At 35.6% G+C, this 20,349-nt stretch overlaps 1 protein-coding gene across 1 annotated transcript in view; it reads right to left on the minus strand.

Annotated features, from left to right (window-relative positions):
* The window catches only part of RFX7 (regulatory factor X7), a 95,600-nt gene that overhangs the window by 13,908 nt on the left and 61,343 nt on the right, over positions 1 to 20,349 (minus strand). The window contains exons 3-4 of the mRNA XM_081049306.1: positions 17,169 to 17,251; positions 15,404 to 15,526 (exon numbers count right to left, since the gene is read on the minus strand). Coding sequence (XP_080905432.1) covers positions 15,404 to 15,526; positions 17,169 to 17,251 — 206 coding nt within the window. The remainder of the gene's footprint in view (positions 1 to 15,403; positions 15,527 to 17,168; positions 17,252 to 20,349) is intronic.

The raw sequence follows: 20,349 nt of genomic DNA on the forward strand, positions 1-20,349 counted from the left end.
CAGGTCAAGGACACATCTTGTTCTGGCCACCAAGACCTTCCTCCTAATTGTTGGACTTTGGGAGAACCCCTAGCTAAGAAACGCCAAAGAAGAAGTCAGAGGAACTGCAAAGTACTTCAAGCAAATCTCCCCGACTCACCTCCCATTTCAGCATCAACCAATGCAGGTTCTTGATGAAGTCACGGGTTAGTGAGCCAACGAGAGAGCTTTAGGATGAAGCAAGAAAGGAAAAGCACTGGAAGACCTGCTGGGCAGGGTATAATGGTAACAAACTTGAGTTCTTGTAGACTGCTGAGAATCCTGGCAACATGCCTGAAGTGACCCGAACACATGAAGTTGAACTGGGAGAGATGCAGGGACCCTTGGGAGTCTTAGAGAGAAGTATTACCCCTTTTTTGGAGACAGTGGTATTTTTCTTTTCTTTATTTTTTAAAAGATTTTATTGGGGAAGGGGAACAGGACTTTATTGGGGAATAGTGTGTACTTGCAGGACTTTTTTCCAAGTCAAGTTGTTATTCTTTGAATCTTAGTTGTGGAGGGTGCTGTTCAGCTTCAAGTTGTTGTCCTTTGAATCTTAGTTGTGGAGGGTGCTGTTCAGCTTCAAGTTGTTGTCCTTTCAATCTTAGTTGTGGAGGGCGCAGCTCAGCTCCAGGTCCAGTTGCCATTGCTAGTTGCAGGGGGCGCAGCCCACCATCCCTTGAAGAAGTCGAATCAGCAACCTTGAGATTGAGAGGAGGCGCTCCAACCAACTGAGCCATCTGGGAGCTCAGCGGCAGCTCAGCTCAAGGTGCCGTGTTCAATCTTAGTTGCAGGGGGCACTGCTCACCGTCCCTTGTGGGACTCGAGGAGTTGAACCAGCAAACTTGCGGTTGAGAGCCTACTGGCCCATGTGGGAATCGAACTGGCAGCCTTCAGAGTTAGGAGCACGGAGCTTCAACAGCCTGGGCCACTGGGCCGGCACAGTGGTATTTTTCTTGACTGTGCCCTCCCTAGCCCCACACCAAATCCCACAGACTTCTGGTGGGGGGAGAGGGAAAAGATGCCCAGCAAACACATTCCCAACCATGCTGAAGAGGAGGGAGAAGGGAAAGGAGCTAACACATATCGAGAATTCCCTCTACAGAAGTATTAGATTAGACACATCCTATTGAAATTGAGACTAAATGCAATACTCCGAGTGGTTCGGGGGTCAAAGTTTAAGTTACAAAGTGAAGGGATGACTGTTTTTGGATGTGGACAATTTAAATTAATTGTATTAAGTCGTAACCGTTTCAGTAGCAAGTTAAATCAGTCATTTTATGGCTTAAACTATCACAGAAAGAAAAGGTGAATGGAGCTCCTTTGCATCTCAGGGACAGAACACATGTTTCCTTGACCTGGAATGTAACTTCTCTTATCCTTCAAGTCCCAACTTAAATGTTACAATTTTTGAAAGCTCATCTTATGACTATCCTATCTAAAGAAGTGCCCTTGCTTGTTACAACCTCACCATATTCCCCATCAGTGGACTCTGTTCCTTTTCTTCTCATGACCTAATTATGTAATAGCCAATTTACCTGTTGTCTCCTCAATCAGAGCAGTGACCATATCTATCTGGTTCACCATCTTATTCTCAGCACCAGGAACAAGATTTAAGAATCACATTCAGCCTTACTATGACATTAAGTATGCCACATTTGAAATGACAAGCAACGTTAAAGAAACACATAAGGAAAAAAAGCAAAAAAAAAAAACCACATCAAAAACAAAAGACTGCCCACTGGCTTCTATGACAACACTGGCAGATGGGCCTAAAAAAACTGATACCAAATAAAGTGAAGCAGGGCAGTGAGCCTACTGAGATAAAATATCCATTCTATTCTCCCTCTGAGATTTTAATTTTGATGTTTTTTCATTCTATATTAAAATTTTTTAATTTGGTAGAAGTGGTAGGTGAAAGGTTGGCAAAGTTAATTATCAAAATGATCAATATACTTGTCAAACACAACAAATCCTGAGTGTGATTTCAGATTGTGGCCATCTGATTTCATCTGAATTTTGATTCTTAATTACTCCACTAAAAGAGAATAATTCACCTTCTGGAAGAATGAGTCTTGTTTTTTTTTTTTTTTTTAATAATGACCATATCATTAAAATACTCTTTTGTGGATAAATATAAAAAGTATCTTGTAGACACATAAACAGCTCAAATCATTTATTCCTCCTGAATCAAACAGTAGGCAATGTTAAGAATAAAACTGTTCATGATTCAAAATTCTATACTTTGACACCTTCTATGTCAAAGACAAAATAAAGAGAGCCTCAGTTTAAAACCAACAATAGCAATGCCGGAACAGGCCCTCAATTTCTTAAATTTTGTGAAATCTTAAAACTGGAAATGAGTTCAGCAGTTGTACAGCTCAACTTCCTGCCAGATGTGGAAATGGCCGGACTCCTAAATGAGGGGTTATCTCAATATGAACACTTGCTCTGATGGGGAGGGCTCTACACTGTGAGGTAAAGCCTATCCAATTTTCAACAGTTCTAATTTTCAAAGAAAAATAATTTCATTATAAGCATCCTTTCTTCACTGAGAAGATCTGGATACTCAATGATTGTTTTTCATCTAACTATTTATTGGTTATATATTTGTAATTACAAAGCCAGAGTTATATGACAAACTATAGGTCATTCTAGGCCATGTAGAAATCTTGGTTAGTTCATATCTCATGTTCCTGCTTCATAACTAACTGCAGGTTGATTACGCAAGATATGATGTCAATTAACAGCTAACTCAGAATCAGATTATATTTATCTAAGACTCAAAAAGGGCAACAGAGAATGTTCTAATGCCATTATTAAAATGAGATAATTTGTTTTTTTCTTACTCTTTTTTTTTTCAAGTATGCTTTTAAGACTTTGAAATTAAGCCTCATATTCAACATGACCATCAACACGTCACTCAAAATTCTTGTTAGCAAATCAATCTTAAATGATTAGTCATACCATTTAAAAATTAATTATATAAGTTAAAGGTATACATTATTTAAAGGTACAAAAATATAAACAAAAACCATAAGACGAGTGGCAAAATAAGAGTCAAAGGATACCCATACATACTTGAACATTTTTTCAGTGCTTTGTACGTATTATATCATTTAATCCAACAACCTTGAGGCTGGTATTTCTTTTTCCTGCAGAGTTGTTTTTATACTTCTTTTGAAACACTAAGTTTCAAACCATTATATAGGAGCCCCTATTTTCTTACGGATGTAAAAAAAAATGGTCTCAACATTATTTACGTGAAAACATAAACTTGTATTTCACTATATATAAGTACATGCCTGTTATTTATAGTGCCTAAGTTCAATAAATGCCAGTTGATAAGGATGGTGATTAGTCCCTAAAATGCACGTAAGCTGTCTCATTGTAATAGTACGTTACTATTACACATACAAAAAGTGTGATGCAAAAAAACGGTCTACACTACCACATAGAAAATCAAGGAAGACATTACACGTGTATAAAATATTAAGTTTAACTATTTTAATGTAAAAAACATACTTTTAATTTGTGTGGGAAAAATTCTATTTGGTATATTCTTGGTCAATCATGCTATACTATTGTCTTAATATTGATTTCAAAATCCATACTGTTTTGTTTTTTTTTAAATCTTTGAACCCCTTCACCAATTTCTCCCGTCAACCTTCACCTTTGGCAACCACCAATCCATTCTCTGTTAGCTTTTTTTCTTTTAATTCCACATATAGTGAGATCATACAGTACTTTGTCTTTCTTTGTCTGATTTACTTCACTTAGCATAATGACATCGAGGTCCATCCATGTTGTCACAGATAACAAGATTTCATTCTTCTTTATGGCTAAATAATACTCCATTGTATGTATACACACCACAATTTCTATATTCATCCATTGATGGACACTTAGGCTCTTTCCAGATCTTGGCTACTATAAAGAGAGCAGCAATAAACATGGAGGTGGATATACCTCTTTGAGTTAGTGTTTCAGTTTTTGGATAAACAGCCAGAAGTGGAATTGCTGGATCATATGATAGTTCTATTTTCAATTTTTCGAGGAAACTCTATACTGTTTCCATAGTGGCTGCATCAATTTACATTCCCACCAATGGTTCCCTTTTCTCCAGATCCTTGCCAAGACCTATTTCTTGTGTTTTTGATATTAGTCATTCTAACAGTGTGAGGTAACATCTCATTGTGGTTTTGATTTGCATTTCCCTGACAATTAGTGATGGTGAGTATTTTTCATGTACTTGTTGGCCATCTGTATGTTTTCTTCAGAAAAATGTCTATTCAGATCTTCATCTTTATATATATGTGTATGTATATATATGTATATATACACGTGTGTGTATATATATATATACACACTATATATATATACACACAGATACATATATATGGCTCTTAAGTTACATGAGTTCTTTCTACATTTTAGATATTAATCCCTTATCAGACTCCTAAGATTTACAAATATTTTCTCCCATTCAGTAGGTTGGCTTTTAATCTTGTTGATGTTCCCTTTGCTATGCAAAACTTTTTCGTTTGATGTAGTTCCACTTGTTTATTTTTGCTTTTGCTGCTTTTACTTTTGGTGTCACATTAAAAAAAAATCATTGCCAAAACCTATGTCAAGGAGCTTACTACCTATGTGTATATATTTTTTTGGTTTCTGGTTGCACACTATCTTTTTCTATCCTTTTACTTTGAGTCTATGTGTGTCCTTACATATAAAGTGAGTCTCCTGTAGACAGTATATAAATGGTTGTTTTTTTAAAATCCTTTTAGCCACTCTATGTCTCTGGATTGGAGAATTTACTTACTCTATTTACGTTTAAAGTAATTATTGATAGGTATGTACTTATTGCCATTTTGTTCATTGTTTTCTGGTGTTTTTGTAGTTCTTTCCTGTTTCCTTCTTCTTCTCTTGCTCTGTTCCTTTGCGCTTATATTGCTTCCTTTTTAACCTTTGTGTTTACTACAGGTTTTTGCTTTGTGTTACCATAAGGCTTACATATAACAACTTATATCTATAACAGTCTATTTTAAATTGATAATAACCTAAGTTTGATTACATTGTAAAGCCCAAAATTTTTACACCCCCTCCACATTTTGTGATTTTACACACATTTTACATCCTGTGTGTCCCTTAATTATTGTAACCAGTTATTTTTACTACTTTTGTCTTTTAATCTTCATACTAACTTTATAAGTGATTAATCCACTACCTTTACTATGTATTTGCCTTTCCAGTGAGACTTATTCTTTCACAAGTTTTCTTCTTACTAGTTTGTACCCTTGAACTTCAGCTTTAAAAAGTTCCTTTAACATTTCTTGTAAGATTTAATGATGATGAACTCCTTAAGTTTTTGTTTGTCTGAAAAATCTCTTTATCTCACCTTCAATTCTGAATGATAACTGCTAGATACAGTATTCTTAGAGACTGTTTTCTTTCAGCACTTTGAATAAATCATGCCACTACCTTCTGGTCTGCAAAATTTCTTCTGAGAAACCCCTGATGGTTTTACAGGGGTTCCCTTCTATGTGACAAGTTGTTTTGCTGCTTTTCAGATTTTCTCCTTGTCTTTAACTGTTGACATTTTAATTATAATGTGTCTTAGTGTGAGTCTCTTGGGGTTATTTGGAACGTTCTAGGCTTCTTTGATCTGGGTCTGTGTCCTTCCTCAGGTTAGGGAAGTTTTCAGCCACTACTTCTTCAAAGAAGAACTCTTCCCCTTTCTCTCTTCTCCTGCGAGCCCTATAATGTGAATGTTAGTGTGTGTGATATGTCCCATAAGTACCTGAACCTATCTTTACTTTTTCTTCAATCTATTTTCTATTTTCTGCTCTGACAGGGTGAGTTCCACTGCCTTGTCTTTGAGTTTACTGATCCTTTCTTCTGCTTGATCTAGTCTGCTGTTAAACCCCTCCTAGTACATTTTTCAGTTCAGTTATTGCATTCTTCAGCTCCGGATTTGTATTTGGTATTTTCTTATACTTTCCACCTCTTTACTGAAGTTCTCATTGTGTTTATCCATTCTTCTCCAGTGTTCAGAGAGCATCTTTATGGCCATTACTTTGAATTCTTTATTAGGTAAATAAGTTATCTCCGTTTCACTAAGGTGTTTTTTTTTAAGGTTTTATCGTGATTTTCGATCTGGAACATATTCCTGTTTTTTCATTTTGCACTACTCTATGTTTTTATGTAGTTTATGAAACAACTACCTCTTCCAGTCTTGAAGAAGCAACCTTGTGTAGGAGATGAACCTTGTCTTTTAACCATGCTCTAACTCTTGCTTGTCTCTCAAAACCTTTGGGCCTGTCCACGCAGATTATTATACTTGTAATAGCTTCCAGTATGTTCCAAGACCTGTCAGTGTCCCAGAGGGGAGGATCTCAGCACCTAGACTTAGACTGATTGGAAGTCAGATCCCCCAGCAACAGCCTTAAATTAGTATGTAAATATACACTGTTTCATGAAACTGAAAACATAAGCCCCACTGGCCACCTGTGCTAAGTGACCTGACCTGGAGGTGTCCTCTGGGTAAGTCACAAAAATGAGGGCTCCTGACGAGTGTATAAAGCTCTTTCCTGGGAGATACCAGCAAGCAGGAGCAAGGTAGAGGGAAAGTGCCAAGATGGCATCCACAGCACCCACTTCCTGAGAGCAGCTCTGCAGGCCACTAGATGTATACCAGTCCTAAAGCCTGTCCCTCAGGCCAAAGCTCCAAGACAAGCAAAGAGGCCTCCTTCACAGAAAGACTGGGGGGTAGTTCCCCAGTCTACTAGGGGGTGGTAGCCTGCCAAAAGCTGTCTGATTGGCACAGTCCCTGTGGAACCTAGGAATGAAAGCACCACTGACCAACAGAGACAGATGAGTAAGGGATGTCCCCTGGGCCACAGCTGTAAAATCAGGGCACCAGATGTAAAAATCAGGGCATGAGACACATGTAAGGCTTCTCTCTGGGAGACACTAGTGCTCTGGAGAAAGGCAGAGGGAGAGGTCCAAGATAGTACCTGACCTCTGGAAAGAGTTACAGTCTGTCCCTAGATGCATATTTAATTAGAAGCTTGCCCCCCAGACTGCATCCATGATAATTTGCTAATAGGCCTCCTTCACAGAAAGTCAAGCTTCTGTTGCCTCCGGCTGTGCTCTGGGTGGTTGTGGGGAGTGTGGTGGTAGCTGTTTAAGAACACTTTGTCTGTTAGTAACAGTCATGTGGGACCCACCAGCGTAGGCCCCACTGGCCACCAGACCCAAGAGATGTAAAGGTGTCCCCTGGCATCAGCTGCAAAGCTCAGGGCACCAGACAAGGATATAAGCTCCTTCCTGGGGGACTTCTGTTTGTTAAAGTCCATGGGACCAGGTACGCAAGTTCTCCTGGTCCCCAGAGCCAGGTGATTACGGTGCTCCCTGGGTGGCGGCCACAAAAACCAGGGCATCGGATGTGTAATTCCTCTACCATCTCTCTTCTCTAAATTTCCACCCAAATTCAATTTTACTACACTAATAGTTCTTCAATAGTTTCAAACGTTTCTGAAATCATGTTAGTAAAATGATAAATTCAGATATGAACAAGGTTGTCTACATAAAAAACAAAACAAAAAACACCCAGTAAACTCTAACATTATCTTGTATAATCATACCATTTTGTAGATGAAGAAACTAAGGAATAGAGAAGTGAAGATGATTTGCAATGGTAGTTACTTAGTGAGTGGTTATTTACATCACACTTGTGAGTTAAGCAGAGTTGTATACAATGGGTATTCAATACATATTTGTTGACTGGTGGGCATGCAACATTTTCAAAACGTTTCTTCTGAAGAACAGTCAACAGTCACCAATATGCTTAGTTGCACAAAATCTCAAATTGATAAATACATACAGCTATAATGTAAACAGTATGACATTCTTTTAGAAACTATGCTAGCAGAAAATGATGAGTAATATATATTTACCTGCCTTTAATGATTATATAGGAGAGAAAAATGAACAAAGACTTAGAATCTTCACAAAACAGGATATCCAATTGGCAAAAAATAAATAAAATTAATCATCAAGGAAATGCAAATTAAAACCCAAATACAAAGTAGAATGGACAAAGAAATTATGGTATATATTTATAAATAGAATACTAAACACAATTTAAATGAATGAAACAAAATTACACAAAACAAAATGCATGAATCTACTATGGTATTAGGTTGGTGCAAAAGTAATTGTGGTTTAAAAGGTTAAAAATTGCAGAAACTTCCTAGTTTAGCCTGGTGCCCACCAGAATACAGTTGGACCATTCTCAAAGCTTTATCCCAAAGAAGTGTGATTATTTGTCGTGAATGGTGGATTCTACAGAAGAAGCCACCTACAGGCTATCTGACCTGTCATGGAGCTTGCCCACTACAAAATGCTTTCTCCCTTGCAGGGGTGGAAAGGTGGAGCGGGGAAGTTAAAAACTATTAGAAGCAAGTATCCTAACTTCATGGCTGCCTGAGACAGTGGATAAAAGTTGGGGCAAACAAGATATTAACCAAAAAGCTTAAAAGAAAAAGCTGGGAAACAAGATGTCCATAGAAGCTTTGAAAAACTTCGACATATTCCTGGGAACCGTAAAAGGCCTTGCATATGTAAAGAGCTGTGTGTACTTCAAGAACTGAGAAAGCCGTGAGCTCTCACCTCTGGCTAAACTTGAGGCTCTGCAAAAGCAGGAAGTGAAGGTTAAAGAAGGGTTTTCAACTGCTGGATTGTTTATGGTGTACAAAAATACACACACACACACACACACACACACACACACACAGCTCTTTGGCAAAGCCTGGGACATTTAACTGGTCCAAGGTGTTTAAGGAAATCTCTGTCCAATCAATAGCTTACCACTAAGCCAACCAAGTAGAAACTTCAATGGCTCCACAAAAAAATGAGAGAATTTATCACCAGCAAAACTGGTCTTATAGAAGTACTAAAGGGAGTCATTCAGGCTTAAATGACAGGACACTAAACAGTAACTCAAATCCACATGAACAAATTTATTCTTCTTATATTGTTCTTTCTGTAGTAAAGGTAACTACAGGGTCCAGTTCTTTCCACAAGTTTGGGAAGTTCTCATTGACTATTTGTTTGAATATACTCTGTTCCCTTGTCTCTTTCTTCTTCTTCTGGTATGCCTATTATTCTCATATTGCTTTCTGTAGTAAAGGTAACTGCTTAAGTAAATTTAAATGTCCTCTATTTGTTGCTTTGTAACTCCTTTACTCTCCTATCTGATCCAGAAGACAGCTGCATAAAGCCCCAGACAAAAATGTGTTGATGAGTACATGATGCATAAAAATGAATGGGGATGAAGGAGAGAACAGATATATAGAATTCACTTTCACATATACATATATACTTTTACACAGATGGATATCTAAATTAATTAAGTTGGTATGGGTGGGTGAGAGAGAGAGAAAAAGAGAGAGTGTGTGTGTGTATACTCACACACATGGTGCCCTAAAAATGTATACGTTTTAAGAAAGGAAAAAAAAACTATTAAAATTGTAATACTCAATATAAACTGATAACAAAAGATGAATACAAGTCACGTTTGACTTCTGCAATTACAAGAGGTGCTCAAAGTAGTTACTATCAGCATCCAGACACTTCTGATTACAGCGAATTACTGTTTGAGCAACGTTGACTGAACTGTCCACATGGATACATTTTTTGGCACCCCCCCTCAGTATACACACACACACATCACGCTTTTTTTAAAAAATACATTTAGGTGTTAACTAATCTCTAGGACAACTACAGAAGAAAATAATTTAAAAAATATACATAGTAAAAGAAACAAGTGAATTAAAATGGTTTGACAGAAAATACCTATTTAACACAAAAGAAGTCAGCAATGGGTAACTGAGGAATAAATACAGACATAAGACATATAGAAAACAAATAGAAAATGGCAAGTGTAAATCCTATCTTCTCCAGTAATTACATTAAATGTAAACGGATTAAACTCATCAACTGAAAGGCAGGGATAGGCAGAATAGATTTAGAATAAAATATGATCAAACTATATGAGGTATGATCAAACAATATGGTGAATGTTTAAATAAAAAAATTATTATAGTAAAAGACACATTGCCATTAATCCCCCTCAAAATAATCCCCCTCTCTTCGAACACTCTTATCCCATCATTCTTGCAACTTTCTGAAGCAGTTCTGGAAGACCACTTTTGTGAGTGCCGGCTGCCTCGATGTCCTGAGTCTCTTTTGACTTTGGGGAAGAGCCAGAAGTCGCACAGTGCCAGATCTGGTGAATAAGGTGGATGAGGACACACCGTAATATTTTGACAGAAATTGTCATATACCAAAAGTGGTGTGTGACATGGAACATTGTCATGATGGAGGATGATTTATGCCACACTTTTAAAACACACCATCTCTCAACCATAGCTGATTTCTCACACCCGACTGACTGCACCGAACAAGTTGAAACTTGTCACATGCTGTTGTTACTAAGATTCCATGCTCTGCTACCCATATTGAAGATCTCTGCCTTTCCGTTGGATGGCACTTGGCAGCAGCATTCACTCTATTTTGTCATCACAACCGAAAGGCTCTGTGTCACACATCACTTCTGGTATGGCAATTTCTGTCAAATAACATTACAGCGTGTCCTCATCCATCTTATTCACTGGATCTGGCACAGTGCGACTTCTGGCTCTTCCCCAAGTCAAAATGACCATGAAAGGTAAACGTTTTGAATCGACAGGATATTGAGGCAGCCACAATGGTGTAACTAAAGACACACACACAAAAAAGATTTCCAGAACTGCTTCAGAAAGTGACAAGAACAATGGGATAAGTGTGTTCAAAGCGAGGGGGAATATTTTGAGAGGGATTAATGGCAATGTGTCTCTTACTGTTATAATTTTTAAAATGTAAACATTCACTGTAGTTTTTGATCACACCTTGTATGTCATCTACATACTACATATATATTTTAGATTCAAAGACACAAATAGGTTGAAAGTAAAAGAACAGGATATAGCATGCCAGAAGTAACCAAAAGAGAACTGGAGTGGCTATACTAATATCATAGAAAAAGACTTTAAGATAAAAATTGTTACTAGAGACAATGATAAACATTATTTTATGATAAAAATTTCAGTCCATCAAGAAGATATAACAATCAACCTATTATGCACCTAACAACTGAGTTCCAAATACACAAACAAAAATGGACAGAATTGAAGGGAGAAATAGATAATTCAACAATAACTGGAGATTTTAATAGTACACTTTCAATAGTGGATAGAACTAAGCAGAAGATAAACAAGAAAACAGAAGACATAAACACTATAAATAAAATAAACCTCACAGATATCTATAGAACACTCCACCATCTAGCCAACAGCAGAACATACATTCTTCTTAAGTGCACATGGAATATTCTCCAGGATAGATCATATTTTAGGCTATAAAACAACTCTCAGTACATTTGAAAGGAATGAAATCACACAACGTATTTTCTGCAACTATAATAGAATGAAATTAGAAATCAATAACTGAAGGAAATGGGAAATTCACAAATATGTGGAAATAATAATAGGTCAAAGAAGAAATCATAAGAGAAATTAGAAAATACTTTGAGATGAATAAAAATGCAAGCACAACATACCAAAACTTATGGAATGTGGTGAAAGCAGTACTTAGAGGGAAATTTATGGCTGCATATACCTACATTAACAAAGAAGAAAGGTCTCAAATGAATAACTTAATCTTCCACGTTAAGAAACTAGAAAAATAAGAGGAAACCACAAGCAAAGCAGGCAGAAGGGAGGGAATAATAAGGATTAGAATGGAAGTAAATGAAATAGAGAATAGAACAAAATTAACACATCCAAAAATTGATTCTTTGAAAAGATAAAGAAAACTGGTAAACCTTTACCTAAGCTGACCAAGATTTAAAAAAGACTCAAATAACTAAAATCAGGACATTACTACCAACCTTATAGAAATAAAAGGGACTAAAAGAGAATACTATGAAAAACTGTATACCAACAAATTGGACAACCTACATGAAATAGACAAATTCCTAGAAAACCATAAAGTACCAAAAATAGAATCAAAATGGACTCAGAAAGAAAGAATCTGACCTATAAAAAAAGATTGAATTAGTAATTTAAAAAGTATCCACACACACCAAAAAAAGTCCACGTCTAGATGGCTTCACTGGTGAATTCCACCAAACAGTTAAAAATTAATACCAATCGTTTATAAATCTTTTCATAAAAATAGAAGAGGGAAAATACTTCCAAACTCATTCTGTAAAGCCAACATTAACCTGATTCTAAAACCTGACAAATGGATCACAAGACATATACAGACCAATATTCCTTATGAATATGTATGTGAAAACGTTTAAGAAAATACTGGCAAACTGAGTCTATCAGTATACATAATTTATGATTTATCCCTGGAGTACTAGATGGGTTTAACATGATTTAAAACTCCCGTTCTTTAAAAAATATATACAGCTGTAATCCATTTTGCTTTCTTTAGACAATACAATTTTAAAACTTTTAACTTGTTACTTCCTAATGCTTGGATCTACTTCTCGCCTGTCTGCAGTCTTTCTATTTTTCTTATCTCTCAAGTTATTTAAATCCACATGGCAAATTATAGTTTTAGGCAATGTACAGTCAAATGAGAGAACAGCCTGGAGCTCCCACCTACTCTAATCTGTGGAAACACAAACCTACTTTCTTCTTAGCAAATGTTGTGAAACTAATACATGTTACTGTGCTGTTTGTCTTATAACACTCATATTATTTGTATGCATATATACTAATTGTATGTGAACTAATTCATACTTTGAGCAGCTTATTTATTCACACTATGTGGAAAGTCCTAACCAACTTTACTTGTAATTACTTGCCTAACTACTCATTCAGTTTGATATTACTCAAATTTAACAAGTTTGCCTTCTCACCTATATGAACCACTCATGGAATCTGAGTTCTAGCCTGCTATTCATCCCTAACTAGTTTTGTGACACTGGAAGAGTCACCTAACTTCTCTGGGCTTTAATATTCACATCCATACAATGGGGATGGGAGTGTACTAGAAGACTTACGAAGTCTTTAATAATACTGAAATTTTATGTCAGAGATCAGATTCCATTCCAATTACTGTTACTATTAAATTAGTAACAACTATGTAGAAACACTGTGGGGAAACAACAGTAAATAAAATATATTCTTAGTGGTTTTTTTCAACCAAAATACCCAGACTCAGATACTCATACTGTATAGTACTACAGTATGTATAGTGCTGTACTGATTATAAAGACAGGCATACTTATCAGTATAATTCTTTCAAATTTCATGAAAAGAACTGATATTTTTTTCCTAGTCACATTATTATAAAAAATTTCCCTTACCTACTACTACCTTTTAAAGCGTTAGTCTAGGTCACTTCTTTTTATCTTTACTGAACTGCAAATGAAATGCTCAAAATTGGAGCTCCCACTACTCACCCCCCCCAAAATATGTTTTGGTTCTCTTTTGTTTAGGAAAACCCTTGAACTTTTCTCAGTGAAAAAAATTACAAGGATTTATGAAAACCTTAGAAAATGATTTAGAAAAATAGAAAGAAAAAATATTATAGAAAAATAGACCATGCTTTGCCCAAGGCAGGAAACTTTAAGGAACATAAGGACTGCTTTCATGAGCCAGAGTCACACTTCCACAAATGTAGGATGCTGTCTCTAATGGTGATGGCAAAGGGTTGTGCAGTGGAAGGACATTATTTCAAAAATGTGAAAATCCTGGGTTCCCTTATTAATTCACTATGGAAATGTCATACATTAATTTGCCTTTTGGAAAACTAGCAGGACATCTCTGGATAACTAGCTGCTCAACATTTCCTACTTCAGACAACTTTTAGAATTTTAGAGCTAGAAGAAACCTCAAATCTCTTCAACTGCCTCATTTTAGAGATGATGCAACTGACAAAAAAGTGGTCAAAACACTCGTTCAGGTCACACAAGTTTAATAACAGAATCTACTCGCTTGATTATCAAACCAAGGTTTCTTCAACATATCAGACATTTGCCGGATATTAGCTTTTAGTGAATTCAAATTTGCTTCTTTGTAGTATCATAGGGTTATCTCTATTTTAACAAAACTTGAAGTTAGTGAAGAATTTGTGAGATGCACACAACGTGATTGTGTGTAAATTCACACACACACACACACACACACTCATGTATTCTTGATGAGCGTAAGAGCTGTGTCTTATTAATATTATCTTTGAAATTAATATTATCTTTTGAAACTTATTATAGGGACGGACACATAGCAGGTGTTCAACAGATTGTTGTAGACTGAGAGAAAGAACTTTATAAACTTGGATTAACGGGAACTGTTAGCTTTAATTTTCCTAAAGGGAAAAAAACCTAAAGCTCTTCAGTTTTACTTGGTTTCCTTGATCATATCAGACACTTTTCTCTAAATTTTCTCCAGTTAAGGTGAAGAAATCAGAAGTTTGAATGAGGGTAGAAAGTTCTCTTTCTAGACACCAATAGTCTTCTCAATAAGTGTAGTTCCTTTGCATTATCTTACATTGGTTAACAGCAGCACTTATTTGACTGTTTTCTTCCACATTGCATAAGTACAACACATTAATGCTTGCTGGTTTGACATTTCAATACCCAGAACATTTTGGTTTTATTTACTCTGCCAGAATAAATTTCCTCTTTCAAATCAATTATAAAAATGTTAAACAAGACTAGATTTGGCATCTAATAACTTTTCTTTATCCAGAAAGGCTCATTAGCTTTTATACTTTTGTTTCCTGTGTTTAAATAATCTATATAATCGAAATTATTTGAGTGTCTAATATGTGTAAGCCACTGAACTCCTTTTTCCATGCGTAAGTAATTCACAACACTTCAGATATCTTTTTCTTTGGTTGGTACAGAAAAGGATTTAAAAAGTTTTGGATTCATGAAAAAGGCCTTTCAGAATAAAAACCTATTTTAGTTTTCCATATGCACTGATTTATTCATTGCCTTCCACTGTCCTTCTAACCCCAATACCCTTCCTGTTACCCTTAAGAATGCTACAGGAATCCACTTATTCAGCAATCCTACGCCACTGTTCCTCTACCCTCAGACACCTCTGCTGTCATCCAGGAGAAGTCCTTTTATTTAGTAATCCTGTCCTTAATTACATATGCTACCAGAGAAACTCAGAGGTGGAAGGAATATCAGAGACTTCTACATTAAACTCCTATATGCCACCGTGATATTCACCAATGATAAAACAAATCATTGTAGCCAAGTATAGTACTTAAGCTTTTTAATACATTAGTGTGCCTGACAACACACAATACTTACTTGTACTCATCATAGACTTCCTGTTTGGGGAGTGAAGTCTCAGGATGTTCCTCTAGAGTATTCCGAATCCAGAAAAAGGCATGCCTTTGCTGTGCCCGACTAGATGACATAGCATTCTGATCACTAATCGTAAAACGAAAACAGGTTTTAGTTGCACTAGACAGCCATTCGTGGACAATTTTTGAGCCAGGGCTAAAATGTTCCACTAAATAATTCTGTGTAAACACACTATAAAAGACCAAACCAAACTCAGGACATACAGCAGATGTCCAGTTATTTATATAGAAGTGTCCACCTGTGGTTGCGGGTTATTTTCTACAGCTAGTGTCTGACTGAAGTGATTGCCCCATTCCATCCCTCCCCGTAGTCTCTAAAGTGGTTTAAGTGACGGAGCATTAACAACAGAAGGTATTTATTTTGGCCGAAATTACCTCTAATTGGGTATCTGGTCACTTACTTGCCTGTTCATTTGCCTAAACTTACTAAATCATCAAACTTTTAAAATTTATAGAAAAATTATTTTCTGTTTGCTCAGCATTCTCAAGTAACTGCCCTGAAATCTTACTAAAGCACTCTGTGCTCTAGAACAGGGGTGTCCAAACTTTTTCAACGTTTTTTACCAAGGGCCATATGCGGTAAAATACACAAAGAGCCGTGCCACTCACTCGAGAAGTACATATTGCCTCACCTGGTTTATTTAAGTAAACTAAATATATTTTTGGAATTTGCTGCGGGCTAATTAACAACGAATTGCGGGCCATAGTTTTGACACCCCTGCTCTAGAAGGAAATTCACACCAGAGAATGTTAAAAGGACAAATCTCCCCCTAATGCTCTTCCTGTAACTGGGTCCCCTCCCAGGCAAACACCTCCCTTAAACACTGTAAGTTTGTATTACATGGCAGTGTCACTTATAAACTAATTCTATGAAATGGACACCCAATATAATACGGAAGTTCCTCTATTAATTCTGACATTGATCTCAGTTAACTGTAACAATAATTTATTTAATTCCAAAGACACTGAGAAAGTTTCTAGACAGAAAATGATTAAAATAGTTGTGAAATTTAGTCTGAGGGAAAAAAGGTATAAGCAACAGAATTTTCATTCCATTTCTTTTTACATACAATTGTAAAGTAATAGAATGTTAAGCATATATGCATGTTAACATATGAATGAAATTAATTCTGAAAAACACTTAAAAGGGGGAAAAAACTTTCAGAATGCATGAACCAACAACTTCTTTCTATATTTTCTAGATGAGGCTATTACATATCTTTAATAATGAAAATATAGAAATAGCCTCCGGCATTTAAAATATCTTACATTTATCATAAATTCATGTTCCATAACGGCAATTTCAGTGTTTTTTCTTTTTCATATTTTGTGATCTACTCACCTAACAATACCTACTTATCGGTTTACTCTTCAGTTTTCTGTTTAATTTTCATAATCCCTATACTACATAAATACACTGATCTGTTTATAAATCATATCCCAAATTGCATTTCATAGTATTTACCCAGGTGCACAAATGAATTAGCAAAAACTATAGGTAAACACTCAACCAATTATAATCAAAGACTAACATGATGTTTTGCCATTCTGATTTCTTGATTTCTGATGATTTTAAGAATAGTGCAACACAGTAACAATCTGTCTCTCTCTCTCTCTATCTCTCTCTCTCTCTCTCTCTCTCTCTCTCTCTCTCTCTCTCTCCAGATTTCCTATAAACACTATAATTAAGGCAAAGAAAAGAGACATACCTTTTCTCTCCATTGCTGAGACCAGAAGGCAGCTGAAGGTAGAGGTAGAGTTTCTCTAGGTCTGTAAACTTCTCAACTTCTTGCTGGTTACAAAGGATTAAAAAGAAAGATCATTTTAAAAACACTTGTTTCTCCTTCAACACAATTTACTAACACCTCTCTAAAAAAATATTGACTGTCTAAATTTAAATCAGATGGAATGAGTCACCTGCCAAAGAGACAAGATCTATGCTTTTTTAATCATCACAAATAATATCACAGAATTTTGGTAGCCTAACTAATTGCATTGTAATTGAAAATATGGACAGGTAACTAGCATTACTGGTGGCAGAATTTATTCTTACATAATAAAGCACAGCTTAAACACAGATCCAACTTTAAAAAAAACACAAAAACTTAAAATGACATAACAGCCTATTCTTATTCTCACCAAAAGTCATCTACAAAACAGTTTAATCTTAGAATTTATCCAGACTGATTTAATCTACCAATTACATGTAAATAACTCCCAGATCCACATCTTGTTTCTTTCCACTGTCAATGGAGTATTTTCCAATTAGCTCTCACTCTAATACCTAATAGATTTACCAGCAATATCTTTATAACTCTCCCCTCAAAGGGAAAAAAAAAAGGCAAAACACATTTCCAAAAGACACTTCCTTTCTCATTTATTACTTAATGCCTTCTTTTCTCCAGTTCCTGTGTTCAGTTTTGGAGTTTGCTTAATTGTGTTCCTCTTGGTGCATTCCACTTTAATCGTTTACTTATTCTTCTTTAACGCTTTGCCCCATATTCTACCAGTGTCTTTATTTTCCCAGCCACCACATTAGTCTAGGTCTTCAGCTGTTATTCTTTTTACAATAAAGAAGAAATCATTTACTCATTTATTTATTTATTCATTTTTATTCTCTGCCATGTTTCACAAACGATTTTACGGTAACTATGAACTTACACTGTGTATCACAATCTATACAAAGACCGGAAATACACAGCTGAACAACATAGTAATAGTCCTTGTTCTTAAGGAACTTACAATGATTCACAAATTATTAAATTGTTTATCTAGCTGATTTCCCTGCCTCTAACCTCTCCCCATTTAACCTGTCTTAAACATAGTTGCTACTGTATTTCTCCAAAAATAAGCCCTAACCTGAAAATAAGCCCTAGCATGATTTTTCAGGATGACATCCCCTGAACATAAGCCCTAATGCATCTTTTGGAGCAAAAATTAATATAAGACCCGATCTTATTTTGGGGGAAACACGGTAAAATACTTTTTATTGATTATTATTATCGCCCACTTAATTCTAACAATGTCTACCATATTAAATCCAAAGTAGGTTATGTTACCAAAGAAACCCACAAAAGTATCATCATGGGCATCATTTAAGAAAATGTAATATAAAAAAAATCTTTTTTTTTTTTTGATAAAGGAAATATGGTGTATATAGGTGCAATGGAATATTACTCAGCCGTAAGTAAAGAATGAAATCTTGCCATTTGCCACTACAACATGGATAGAACTTGGGGGAATTATGCTAAGTGAAATAAGTCAGATCAGAAAAGATACATACTGTACGATCTCACTTATATGTGGAATCTAAACAACAATAAAAAGCAAACAAAGAAAAGAAATAGCCTCCCCCCGGACCATGAGTTCATGGATACAGAGAACAGATTGGTGGTGGTCTGAGGTAGGGGGTGGGCAAAATGGGTAAAGGGGCTCAAAAGGTACAAATTTCCAGTCATAAAATGAATAAGCCACAGGGATGTAATGTACAGCCTGGTGACTATAATAAATAAATAAATAAATAAATAAATAAATAAATAAACAAACAAACAAACAAACAATACTGTATTGAATACTTGAAAGTAGCTAGGAGTGGATCTCATCACAAGAAAAATTTTTGTAGCTATGTCTAGTGACAGATGTTAGCCAGACTTATTTTGGTGATCATTTTTCAATATGTAGAAATATTGAATCATTATGTTGTCACCTGAATTTAATTTTATGTCAATTATACCTCAATTAAAAAAACCTCAGGGAAAAAAGCGTTATTTCTGATGACTAAGAATAAAAAAACTTCATACTGTTGGAGAAACCTTGGATTCTATAGTTTTCAAATTTTACATATACTAGAGAAAAGAGCAGAAAAGAAATTCCAGGAGGAATTCAGAAGATAATCCAAATTAGGAGAAGGTGCCAAAAAGATGATTTAAAGATGGATGCCAGAAAAAATTTTGATAAAGATCAAACTCACTGCCTTGTTTATTTTTGCCTTTCGAACAATGAAAACTTATTACTGTTAATTACTCTTTCATTTGTCATGTGGGACTCAATAGACAGAAGAAAAAATCTGGAGTTTACTGAAACGGATAATGTCAAAATTCTATGAAGCAAATGTGAACAAAATGACTGAAGCATGTGGCGATGGCATTCTTTCTAGTCCAGTAAGGCTGAGTTTACCGTGAAGATTTTTGATTTTGGATATACTGCGTTATTTATAGTTAATTACTGGTTTCTAAAACAATGATCAGTTGTGTAGTAGAAGACCTTAACCCTCCTTGATTACTATCAAGGCAAGAATATCACGTGGCAAGTACGTTAAACATCAGATTATTTGATATGTCTTGTAAAGATTTAAATGTTAAGAATAAGAGTTTTCCGTTCCATGTTAAGATTTACTGGTTGTCAAAAAGAAATATGTTGGCTGGATTTATGAAATGGAAGAACAAATTTGCTTTATTTTTAGAGCATTAGAAAAAAGACAAACTGCATAAACTTTCAAAAAATATAATTTTTAATTCAGCCACAAAAAGGACTGATACATACAACATGGATGAACCTTGAAACATGCTAAGTGAAAAAGCCAGACACAAAAGACCACATATTGTATGATTCCATTTCTATGAAATAACCAGAATAGGCAAATCCATAACTAGAAAGATTAGTGGTTGCCAGGGATTGAGGGGAGAGGAGTATGAAGACTGACTGCATAATGGTTTCCCTTTGGGGTGATGAAACTAGTTTTGGAACTAGACAGAGGTAGCAGTGGTTATACAACATTGTGAATATACTAAAATATCACTAATGGTAAATTTTATGTTATTTGTATCCTACAATAAAATTACACTGTAGAATACAGCTTGGCATATTTGGCAGACATAGTTGACATATTTG

This window comes from Rhinolophus hipposideros, assembly GCF_964194185.1.
Source record: "Rhinolophus hipposideros genome assembly, chromosome: 5".
NCBI lineage: Eukaryota > Metazoa > Chordata > Mammalia > Chiroptera > Rhinolophidae > Rhinolophus > Rhinolophus hipposideros.